Here is a 13,031-nt window from a genome sequence, read left to right on the forward strand (position 1 = left end):
CAAAGAAACACCAAGTGAAAAAATTAAATGACTTGAAGGTACACCCCAAATGTGCCCTGTTCAGATACATGCATACGTATTCTAAAAGCTGTTGTTTCAATGAAAATTTTGTTTTCTTTTCTTTTATAAAAAAGAACAACTTTGAATAGCAGTGGTTTTTTGTCACACTGATCATTATACACTTCATAGGGGATTGAAAGTCTCTGAAGAAAGTGAAATACTTTCTGTCTATGAAGGTACCATTCAGGAATGCAGGAAGGCACAAAAGTACATCCCTTTTTCAAATAAAAATATAAACATTTTAGGCACTTTGTACGCTTATTTTGAAATTAATTTGGATACTCAGTACTTCTGGACAAACTCAAGTGACATCTAGCTTAAAACAGAAGTCATACACAAAGTTTAAATGACGCAGTTACATTGAAACAATGAAAATTTACAGAAAGCTATGAAAAACAGAATAACCAAATTCAGATTAACTTCTCATTTTGATTGCTTATGTCAGCTGCAATTGAATGTAATTTTAGTGATAGTGGTTTGTCTTAAGTTTCAAAATAGTTTATAAGTGGAACTTTTTTCAAAAAAGTGCCAAAATGAAGTATTATTCAGTTACGGTATCAACCCTGTCATGAGACAGTAGAAAACCTATGGAACCTTCTAATCCTGGAAGGAAATGAGTTGAAGGGTAGTGTGTGGACTTGACTACTGCTTGTCAAGAGGAGATGGGCTTGAAATAACCTGGAACTTCATTTAGATATGTGCAATATTATAAGAACACGTATTTTTATTCAGTAGGTAGCTATACTTTTCTCAAATTGTGTTTTGGATTGGTTCAATATACAACTACTGAATGAGTAAGACTTCACATTTGATAAAGCTCATTTGTTTGATCATTGAAGGGTGTATTTTAATTCTAATTCTGGTCCTCAAAGTTCTTAATCTGTTAAGCTCCCTACAGTTTTAGTGAATGATGAGAAGTCTCTGAATGTGCCAAGGACAAAAATATCCTGATTGTTTGCAGGATAACAGAACATGTGGTCTCTGTCTGACAAACTGACAAATGCGCTTAAGCCTTATTAAACTGTTGGACTAGCAAAGAGAAACAAATAAAAACGTCTGTATGTATTGCTTCTACGCCATGAAGCTCTGCTTTCAGGAGTACTGCCTTAGCGAGCTTGAAACACTGATGGAACAGTTTTGGGGGTTTGTATCTGTACTTAATGGAAAACTATGCTCAAAATTGTAGTCCTGAGTAAGAAGCTTTGGGTAGCTGATTTTGCTGAGAATATTTACACATCATGGGATATGTATAAAGGATACGCAGTATAAATGTTGGACTTACAACTCATGCTTAAGATTACAGATTTAATTTTTATGTCTTTATTTTTAAGCTGGTCCAAGCAGTGCCATTGGAGCTCAGGAAAGTACTGCCCAATTGTTGGTGTCAGATCCAAACCTCATTCATGTGTTAGTGAAATTTCTTTCTGGCACTAATCCTCATGGAACAAATCAACACAGTCCACAGGTAACTAGCAATTAAAATAAGAGGAAAAACTCTTCGTAAAAGAATTTCAGTACACTTGACGTGAATATGAGTTATTCATATTATGTATTATTCATGCATTATGTTCTTGGCTTGTTTCTTTTTTTTGATTATAGTCTTAGTTGGTCCTGATGAACAGCCGTAGGGAAGTATGTTGGTGATACACTCTGAGTAGTGATCATACATTTTTACAACTATCTGAAGACTTGCCTTAGGGAGAGCATGCCATGTGATGTGTCAGTGAATGTGTTCCACGTTAGGATTCCTTTTTTGCATGCATGAAAAAAGTGATAAGAGTTCAGTTAGTTTCCTGAAATTGGAATAAAAATGCCAATTATGTTTCAATAACTAAAAATTCCAGAGTTTAAAATTATGCTTTTATTTTTTGCCTGTTTTCTGAATTCATGGGGGGTCTACTATTTCTCCTAATTTCAATTAATTTTTTTTTGCGTTTTGCAGTCCTTGAAACATCTGTGAATAGTGATTTTGAAAAAAGCCAAGTTAAATTAATTGTATGTAATATTTGACAGGAATCTCAGAAACACTTAGTTTGGAAGACAGAAACACCTGCTATTTCCAGTATTTTCCAGAAAAATTTCCAGAAAATACACAGTCTTTTCTAGATCTTAAACATTGTGCCATTAATTTAAAGAACTTATTTGTAAATGTGTAGTTTGTGAAAAAGCATTCAGATTAGTACAGAAATGTATTTTGTGTGACGTGTAGTTTGCATTGCTGAAAAAGTCTCAAGTTGCAGAACGAGTCTTAGGCAAATAACTGAATTGTTTGCTTTTTACTCGTGGTTAGTAATAGCAAAACACATATAAATTGATATGGAATAGTTCTGTGAAAACCCTGTGAAATTTTTCAGAAAGCAAATTAAGCTATATAATAATTTTCTTTTCTTAGAAAATGTTCTTGTTAGATACCACTTAGTGTTCTTTAAGACATTTCAGTTTTATATAACACTTATTAAAATGCCTTACTGTCTAGGTTGGACCAACAGCGACACAAGCTATGCAAGAATTTCTTACTCGGTTGCAAGTGCACCTTTCTTCAACTTGTCCTCAGATGTTCAGTGAATTTTTATTGAAATTAATACATATACTTTCAACAGAAAGGTAAATGTTACCTTTTTTTTTTTTTCCCTTTCACATCCTCATTGTCTTTAAAATCTGTGTGTGATTCACGACCAAGATGTGTATGTCCTGCGTTGTCATGCTGTCAAGTTATGTAAGGATGGAGATCTTGGGTGTCGCTGCAACAATGCCAGCAGGATCTCGGCTGCTTCTGGCACATGGAAAGAGCGCAACTGAAATCCACACATAGTCATCCCTGTGTGAGGGACAGTGAATAAAAGCACTAAACGGTTGGACTGATTTTATCTAGAGCTAAGATACAGACCTTGTTAAAGTAATCCCTGAAATAAAGGCACTGTTGATGACCTTACCTATTTAAAAAAGTATTCTGAGAGGCCTGAATTAACGAAAGATTCTAGAAATTATTAATAGATTGTGAAAATAATATGGATGGCATTTGTAACATGGTAGGAGGAAATATGAGATTGCGTAATCCTATTTATGTAATATGCATCTTTATTGCTTTGTCTTTTTTTTTTTTTTTCTTTTCTCTTCACCTGACAGTGGAAAGCCTCTGGCTTGCTCTCCTTCTGGGGCCTATTGATGTCTCTCCACTAGTGTAGAGAAGGAGTGTCACTGGCCAGGGGAGAGAGAAGAGCTTATGATCTCTTGTCTTTTATAGCTCTGCTTCTTGAAGGCTAGGTGAATGGGCACAAGACTGTTATGTGTAAAGCAGTACATCAGAAATGTGCCAGTTGTTTGGTCTGAAGTACATTAGGAATTATCATTTATTTCTGGTGTTGATGTTCTGCTCATTCCCAGACAAAGGCTTCATATAATTAGGGACAAGCTTCCTCAGTTTCTGGCTTCCCAGTAGGTGGCACTTTGGTGTTATCTATTCTTTAATCGCACAGAAAACAGTTTTGTCTTTCTCTAAGAGATTTACCTTACTAATTTAAATTAAAGGGGTGGTGTTTACCAGGTTAGACTGATGATCAATTGCTTATACAAGCAATGTCATAATAAGATAAAATAATTAATTCATAGTGAATCTTGGAATGTGTGTCTGTGTGTGAAATATTTAAAATAAACTGATGAGACCACTGAAAGGGATGGTTTTGAAATGTGTTAGTTTTTTGGTGTTTTTTTTTTTTTTTGAGACAAACCAAAGGTGGGACTGAAATGTCATAAAATGAAGCAAAGCACCAGAAAAGGGTTTAGACGGTTATTTCTAAAACCATGGGTGATTATTGAAGTATACCATGTCTGATCAACTCATAACATTGATTGTGAAGAAAAACAGTATTTTACTATTAGAACTAACTAAATGCCAAATATTTTTATCTGGGCTGCTTCTATAAAGCGTTTTGTTCTGTATTTAAATTTAAAAGATATAGTAAGATTAATCAATGTCAAAAGATAAATATATCAAAAATCAGTAACTAACTCCCACACTTCAAGAATTAGCATCAGTTTTATTTTAAATGTACTGATTCAGAAGGTTCATTTTGTAGTCCACCAGTATACATGTAAAAATAATTGAGAAAAACTTATCCCTAAAGGAGATCCTTCAAGCAGTCAACCTGCGAGCACCAACCTGTGACAGTTCGAGTACCCTCTCATGGTCTTATGTATAGTTACTGTTTAGGTAGCTAAAACCTGACAATTCTTCTTTCTACCTTGGGGAAAAAAAAGAAAAGCAAAACAAAAAACTATGGGAAGAAAAAAACCATCATGATTTTCCGTTAGAAAACAAATAATCCTAATGATATTAAAGTATTAGATGACTTCCTCCCATGAAATTTCCCTGCAAACATAGGAAACTTTCACCTAAAACTGTAACTATATTTATATGTATATAACTATACCTAAAAAATTAACTGAATGATTAAAAAAAATGATGGATCCTAGACTTTTTCAAAGGAAATTTTAATCCAAAGTGGTATCAGGAAAGTGATACCCGCATGAGCAGGTTCTGTAGTCTGTGTGATGACCGGTATGTTAAAAAGTGATGAATGCTTGACTCGTGTGACAGATCAGATTGTGCTTCAACATGCATTTCTGAAAACAGCTGGATTTTTATATACAGAAAGTCTGGGTGGTTTTTGAGTCTTAAAAATCAAGCAAAAAAACCCCTACACAACAAACAACAACCAAACCTGTTTAACTTGTTAATACTGAACAATGAAATATCTTTTTTTCTTTCCTCCTTTCAGGGGTGCTTTCCAGACAGGCCAGGGACCCTTGGATGCACAAGTGAAACTCCTGGAATTTACCCTGGAACAGAATTTTGAAGTTGTATCAGTTAGCACTATTTCTGCAGTAATTGAGTCTATAACCTTCCTTGTGCATCATTACATTACATGTTCGGACAAAGTGATGTCTCGCAGCGGCTCAGACAGCTCTGTGGGTGCTCGAGCGTGTTTTGGAGGGCTTTTTGCCAATATTATCCGTCCAGGTGATGCCAAAGCAGTTTGTGGAGAAATGACAAGGGATCAACTTATGTTTGATTTATTAAAGCTGGTCAACATTTTAGTTCAACTGCCACTTTCCAGTAATCGAGAATATAGTGCCCGTGTTCCAGTAGCAAGCAGTACTACAGACAGTGTGTCTGATGAAGAAAAGGTTTCAGGAGGCAAAGATGGCAATGGAGGCAACCCTAATACTCAAGGATCGACTGCGTATGTGGCAGACTTGGTGTTAGCCAACCAACAAATTATGAGCCAGATTTTGTCTGCACTTGGCCAGTGTAACAGCAGCGCTATGGCAATGATTATTGGTAGGTATTTTGTAAATAAAAAGGAACATCTTTTGGGGTGGTAAAACACTTAAAACTTCTACAACCTCATAAATTATGTGTATATGTGAAAGACTGTGCCACAGAAATGGCAAGAAATAAGAGACTGTTAAGAAGTGAAAGGGGAAAAAGGTATGTCAACAAAAACCACCATGAGGTGGGAGACACTAATTAAAACTGAACAGTGTTTGGCATTTGAATTTGCGGAATCTCAGTATGGTCAATGTTGAAAGAGGCCGCTGGAGATTCTCCGGTCCAACCTCCCTGCACAAAGCAGGGTCAACTCAGAGCCTGCCTCAGAAAGCAGGTTGCTCAATACCTTGTCCAGTTGAGTTTTTAATTCCCCAAGGGTGGAAACTCCACAACTGCTCTGGGCAACCTGTTACAATGTTCAGTCATTCTTAAAGTGGAAAAGCCTTTTTGTTATGTTTAATGGAATTTTCTGTATTTCAGTCTGTGCCCGTTGCATGCCTCTATGCATGGGTTAGGATTAGTCTTCAGTTTATACTATAGACATGTTACCTCAATTATTCTCTATGTATTGCATTATTTTCCTTTTTTTTTAATCATTTCTGAAAAGGAAAAATCACAATTGTGGCCCTTGCACAGAATACATAAACGTTTCTATTCCTCTGTTTTACCAGAAATCGCATTAACAGCATGTTCTGGGAGGTCCAGTCATATATTGTGAGTGGGATCTTCCTGCTACAAACAAGTGAGGAAGCCAGTGATACTTTGAACAGCAAAGTTGCTGTTTGTCAGACATGTACTTAAGACGCATTTTCTCAGAGAGATTGTCTTTGTGACTTATTTGTGAGCTGTGATGATAGGATAGAGTTTATTTGCACAAATTAAACCACTGACTGAAATACCCTGAACGTTACTGCATGCCCAAAACTGGAAAAACATTTTGCAGGAGGATAGGCAAAAAGCCTGCACTACATTTCAGGTGTAATGCTGTAAAATTTTGTTCTTTTTATGGTGATTCTCTTGTTTTGAAGAAAGTACCTCTGGCCATTCTCTTTTAAGCAGATGTGTAACTGTTAACCAATGCTGTTATCAAAAAACAGTGTACTTCTTGGATGAGAGCACGTGAATGTTAGACCAGTGGTTCATTTTGGCATAAAAGCAATTGAGGAAAAAGTAGTAAGCTCTAGTAGTCAAATTAAACAGCAGGCAGGATTTGACAAGCCTGGATTGCGCTGTTGGAACCTTCTCGAAATTAGTTCCAGAACGTCTATTGCTTTACTCTGGGTAGTTGGTGTTGTATTGCAAATACACTGTAAATACTGAAAGTAGTTTGTTCTGGGAATGATGGTTTGTGCTCGATATGTGTTTCTTTGGGGTGAAATTCAAAATTCTTCTCAACTTTGATGTCTTTCTACACCACCATTTTCTGTCCAGCAGTTGTTTTGCATTTTTTAAAAGGCAATTTGGGAAGAGTGTTGTTTCAAAATGGTTTTCATTGAATTCAGGATACTGGGCCAGCTGATCCCTTCAGCAGATTATTCTTCCCAAGGTCTTTTAATATAGGTTATTGAAACTAATTTGTATGTGTATTTTGGGAAGATATAACACAGCTATTTGTGGGTTTAGTTCTTTCATGAAGAACTGTATTAAACTCTCTCCAGACAATTTCTATGAACAAAACATTTCTCCAGGACTACAGCCAACGTTATGTATGATCCAAAAATCAGTTATCGGCATATAGTAGTAAACACGTAATAGCTGATGCAGTGTGTTAGCTACCCAGCAAAGGTAAGACGTCTGCAGATGTGTTCTAATAAGTAGTGACTCTGGTGTCAAAATTTGGGCTAATAATATTAATTTACTGCACCTGGTGAGCCAGCTGGTCAGTAACCAGGATGGCCTTGAATAATTCACTGGTCATATGAAGTTCAAACATTTGTGGGATTTTTTTATGACCATTTTGTCTATTTATTTTATTAGGTTTTTATGCTTCGTCCTTGACACACTATGAAAATCATACACCGTCTTCCCCTCCTTCTCCTTGCCTCAAAGGCTTCACAGCAAACCCACCATAGTTGTCTTCAGCTCTGTCTTTCATTCCATTTAACTTTTCTAGACCATGCAGAGACAGTGTCTTAAGATTCTTCTTTCTCTGTTTCTGTGTATCCAGTGCTTGTCAATACTTTCTTTATAACTTGAAGGTAATTAAAGTACTACAGCTGTCATTTCTCTTGCTGGAACGTTTCTCTAAGGCGTATTCCAAACATCACTTATTTGAACATCTTATTTTTTATTATTATTTGTTAGTATAACTCCAGTTTCTCTAAATGGAAAGGGATTATTCCATCCATCTCGCACAGTCAAATCTAAAACCACTTTTAAAAGCTCTCCCAGATTGATGTCATATGCTTTGTAAGACAGTTGTATTTATGGAGGTAATCTCTTCCTTGGGAAGACTATTCTTTTGCTTTTCATCCTCAATTTCAGCAATGTGTTATCAGTATTGCTGAATATTGATATTCAGTAAATCCTCATGAATAAATCCTGGGCTGTAACACTGAGAAGGAGAATGCTGGAAGAGGTATTTCTCATAGAAATATCTATGTTTAAATGGTTTTGGTTTTTTTGGTTGTACAACTGCACTTCTGTTATTATCTGAAAAAAAAATCTTAAATACTTGCTAGTTGCATCTGGCTAGGAGTGATTCCAATCCTTGTAGTTCTTGTTCTATTTCCTTCGCTAATTACAGTCATTTTTATGGTCTTATCTAAAATTGGATTTAAATTCCCTGACTTTGTGGCTCTAGTCTTCCTGTGTATACTGTAAAGAAGGTAGCATCTATCTGGAAACGCTAATAGTAGCTTATATGATCCTGAAAACTAGCCCATTTGTAGTTTGTAAAACCCATGTGAATGTTTAACTAAAAAGAAATTTAAGTACCCTCGAGTTCTCTTTATGTGCTGTAATAGTTTGTTAGGTCTCAACTTCTTACCTTTGAACTGCTTCTGTTTTTACTAAGGTGCAAGTGGCTTACATCTCACTAAACATGAAAACTTTCATGGTGGTTTAGATGCAATATCAGTTGGAGATGGGTTGTTCACTATCCTGACAACGCTTAGTAAAAAAGCAACAACAGTGCAAGTGATGCTCCAGCCAATTCTGACCTACATGGCCTGTGGGTACATGGGAAGACAGGTAGGTTCCCTTAGGTCTGTCTGCTTCAAGGGAATTACAGATTAATTGGTACTGTAGCCTATAATACGCTCAGAAAACTGAACTAGTGCTATGTAAAAGAAATGTTAACGTTTTTCCAACCTCACTTCACTTTGGTGCTGGAGTTAGGAAGCCTCCCTCTGTTGCCCATGGTAGAGGGGGAGAGGGAGTTTCTATAAGGACATTTTGACGTTCTTGTAAATGTTCCAGCCTAAAGGCTTGAAGCTGGATTGAATGTTTTATTGTGTTCAGGTGGGAAACACATTTATTGTGTTCATATTAGTGGGTATTTTAAATGCTCAAAGTTCTTATTTCCCTTCAGCTGCTTTCCCCTGGTATTTTGATCTTTTCCTCCCCACAAAGACTTCTCCTATGTAGACGTGAACCATATGGAGCATGATACTGCTATTTCGTGGTACAGAGGTCAACTATGGTGGCATTTCCTCTCTGGGATTTTTGCCTACTAAAAGGGGAGACTAATCTGTATTTCTATCATATTAATTTTGCATGAAACAGTATATTAACTTTTTCTTCTAGGGTTCTCTTGCCACTTGTCAGTTATCTGAGCCACTGCTCTGGTTCATTTTACGAGTGTTGGATACAAGTGAAGCACTGAAGGCTTTCCATGATATGGGTAAGAATGTCTTGTCTTTACCTGTATCAAATGAAAGGCTTATTGTAGATATTTTCTTTTTAGCGCTTAAAGAAGGAATACAGGTATGTGGCTAAGGGAGCAAATTTACCAAACAGGCTTGCTTAGAATCTGTTGCATGCTTCTGAAAAGGTGTGTTTTTTTCCCCTCCATCTACATTATGCACAGGTGGTGTTCAGCTTATTTGTAACAACATGGTAACGAGCACAAGAGCTATTGTTAACACAGCAAGAAGTATGGTTTCGACTATTATGAAATTTCTTGATTCTGGTCCCACCAAAGCAACAGACAGCAGTTTGAAAGCTAGAGTGCTAGCTTCTGAGCCTGATAATGCAGAAGGAATTCACAATTTTGCACCTCTGGGTAAGTAATACCTCTTTCTCTTACACTAATATCCATTTGAATCAAGTTCTTAACAAAAATATTGTGATAGTGTAAAATGTTGTAATACTATTAAGTCTTTGAAACAGAGGGGTTGCTGGTGTTTCAAGGAGATGTTGGGGGAGGAGGTTAGCCCCTCATCCACAGGTAATAACACCTTGTGTGGACAGGGGAAAGAAGGAAAGGGAGTGATCTGTATCTGATGTAGTCGTGCATCAAGGTGGGCCCCTTCCTCCTCCCCTAGGTCAGGGGATGGCCAGTTCCTACCCAGCATCTGCCATAGACACGCTAAGGCTTGCTGACTTCACTTAAGGCACATCAGATTTGATGGAGCTGTTACAGAAGCATAGCACAGTTGGATGATACAGCATGAGCCCGAGCTAGGTCAAACAGAGCAGCAGAAGCTGGGGCAGAGGGCTGATATTGCTACTGCTGCTCTCACACCTGCACCTGATTGCTCCAATGTTGCCCACATGAATGTCTGTCTGAATTGCAATACTCTGTTGGTATCAATACAATAGCTGTCGCTTAACTAAAATGTGTGTGGTTTAAGGTATAGATATACTCCAATAACTTACAAAGGCTCCTTTTCACTACTAGTCTCTTAATGTTTTCTGTTGCTGCCCACTAGCCTAGCGTAGCATATTCTAAGCATACTGTTCAACCTTTACCTTTTCATAATGAACTCATGATAGAAAGTTTAGGATTTTGATAGCAAGTGTCCCCTAGCAAGTTTTCAAGCACATGCATATGGATATGTAAACTGCCTATTGTAAAACAGTCCAAGAGTAAAAGAAAAATATCTCAGCAGTTGTCATTATTACACATGGGGTGGTATCAATAAACCAAAACAGGTGAGAATAGGAAAAAAAAAAAGTTTGCCATAGTCCGGGTTGTACATTAATCTGGGTTTTGCTAATAAACATTAATCATCAATGTTAATGGTACTTGCTTTGAAGGTTCCATCACCTCAAGCAGTCCCACTGCCCAACCTGCTGAAGTGCTGTTACAGGCGACTCCTCCCCACAGACGCGCTCGGTCTGCCGCCTGGTCGTATATATTTTTACCCGAGGAAGCTTGGTGCGACCTCACGATCCACCTTCCTGCGGCCGTGCTGCTCAAGGAGATCCACATCCAGCCCCACCTGGCCTCTCTGGCGAGTAAGTAGATTCACTGATGTTGATGCCGGTTTGAAAATTTGAAGGGTGGGATTTAGAAATGGTGCAAAGAGTATAATTCAGAGGAACTAAAGCAGACAGGTTGTTTGAAGTATGCCTGTAAAATAAGTTGAAAAGCTTGCCAATTCTGCGTTCCTTGAGAATGGAAGGCCCTTCCTCTGCTGATTTCTTCTAGCTCAGTACATGTTTTGTGGTTGTGGTGTTAAATTTAAATATGCAAAAATTCTTGCCAAACTTCTCAAAACTTTCCCTAGTGAGAATGTGATACTTGTCAGGGATCTTCAGGCAAAATGGTGTTGTATGGTGATTGGAATATAGTATGAGATTTTCAGCTCTTATTGTCATAGCCCTGCTAGGGAAACGTGGCATTTACACTGACAGGACTTTTCATCATCTTAAGTCTTTGAAATGAACAGTATACACCATGTATAAAAATGCTTATGCATCTTAACCTATACCATCGCACAGGTCAAATATTCCAGCTGCAGTTCTGTAGTAACATTTGCCTAAGACCATTTCAGTCATGGCATTCTGTATCTTTAACACGGATACATGTTTAACACTTAAAATTCAAACCAGTACAGATTTTTAAATAGTATTAAACCTTCTTATCTTACTCTATAGCTTGCCCTTCATCAGTATCTGTTGAAATAAGCGCAGATGGTGTCAATATGTTACCTTTGTCAACTCCTGTTATCACAAGTGGTCTCACGTATATAAAAATCCAGCTGGTAAAAGCTGAAGTTGCCTCAGCTGTCTGCCTCCGTCTCCATCGCCCTCGGGATGCCAGCACTCTCGGCCTCTCACAGATCAAACTGTTAGGCCTCACAGCCTTCGGAAACACCTCGTCTGCAACCGTCAATAATCCATTCCTGCCCTCTGAGGATCAGGTCTCTAAAACAAGGTAAGCCTCTAGTATCAATGGGCTGAGGCATGTTCATGCCAGTTCATGCTTTTGACTGTTTTAATTATGTTTTCTGCTCTGAGACTTTCAGTAGCAAACTGTATTCATGAGAACCTGGTTTTGGAGTTGAATTTTAACATTTGCAGAATCTGTTTCAAATATCTCAGAAAACCTGCCGCCTTTTTTTTTTTTTTTTTTTACAGAAGGCAAATATAAGCAGTACTTCACACTTTTTTGGTAGCATGCTTAATCTGCATCTGTAAAAGGATGTGTTTCATCTCTGCAATGGTGAAAGAATACAAAGGACAGGAAAACATTCAGAGTTGCAGGCTGAGTTTTTAATGGGTTGTCATAAAAACTGAAGTAGCGACGTATTTCTTCCCTCTACTGAAGTCAACAGAGTTACATAAGTATTGGAGCAGGAATAGAACTAGGACAATGGGATGTTTTGTGGACATCATATCTAATAGTACTGTTTGCAAACATTTGCAAAATAGGAACTGAATGTTGTGATTTTTGGCATATCAGCAAGATTTCTTTTCAAAAGCTTTTATTTGTTTAGGTGGCATCTTGAGTTCTGTGCTCATTTTTAAAATAAAACCAAACAAACCCTTAAGGATTTTTTTAGAAAAAAGGTGTTAAAATTTTCTGACTTCTGAATTTAATTTTTTGGGTGAATTTTTGACATTTCCTGGTTCTGAAATTTAGCTTACCAAATTGTATAAAATTGTTATTTTTGAAACATTTAATTTTTGAACCTTAATGTTTATAAATTTGAAAAAAGAGCATGGGAAAGTTTTAAAAACCTTTCTTCTTTTGCTGGGAAAAATTTTGGGAGAGTAAGTAAATTTAGAGAATGTGAATACTGTCCAGTGTATATTTGATAAAAGTTGTATAACTGAAATTGGTTCAATAGCAGTGAAGCAAATTTTCACAGCCAAATTTATATTATTGTTATATTTGTACTTCAGAAAAGGTTATCTTTAAATCACATAAAAATAATCAGTATCTAAAGAAAGAAGGTGAGTGTAAATTCTTCATGTCTTGAAATGTTTTATTGTGGCTTTCAGCTTAGTTTTATAAGTATCTCAATAAAGTAATGGTAGTGATATGATAGATATATTCAATAAATTTGGATGTAATTTTGGTTTAGATATAACATAAAACTTGCTCATTTCTAAAATGATACATATTTAGGAGTAAATTATTCCTAAAATAAAAGTATAAACTTCATTTAAGGTCTGTATGAAAGCTTTCTTTTTTTTTTTATTTTGAACTTCGGGAGATAAGGTTAGCTGTGAAAATAAGTTAACC

At 36.7% G+C, this 13,031-nt stretch overlaps 1 protein-coding gene across 2 annotated transcripts in view; it reads left to right on the forward strand.

Moving 5' to 3' along the window:
- Positions 1-13,031, forward strand: part of BIRC6 (baculoviral IAP repeat containing 6) — a 184,941-nt gene that overhangs the window by 85,949 nt on the left and 85,961 nt on the right. For both annotated transcript variants that reach the window (XM_074165164.1, XM_074165172.1), the window contains exons 44-51: positions 1,392-1,525; positions 2,537-2,664; positions 4,839-5,401; positions 8,409-8,584; positions 9,140-9,236; positions 9,423-9,617; positions 10,595-10,795; positions 11,438-11,717. In XM_074165164.1, coding sequence (XP_074021265.1) covers positions 1,392-1,525; positions 2,537-2,664; positions 4,839-5,401; positions 8,409-8,584; positions 9,140-9,236; positions 9,423-9,617; positions 10,595-10,795; positions 11,438-11,717 — 1,774 coding nt within the window. The remainder of the gene's footprint in view (positions 1-1,391; positions 1,526-2,536; positions 2,665-4,838; positions 5,402-8,408; positions 8,585-9,139; positions 9,237-9,422; positions 9,618-10,594; positions 10,796-11,437; positions 11,718-13,031) is intronic.

Source organism: Numenius arquata, chromosome 2 (genome assembly GCF_964106895.1).
Source record: "Numenius arquata chromosome 2, bNumArq3.hap1.1, whole genome shotgun sequence".
NCBI classification, from domain to species: domain Eukaryota; kingdom Metazoa; phylum Chordata; class Aves; order Charadriiformes; family Scolopacidae; genus Numenius; species Numenius arquata.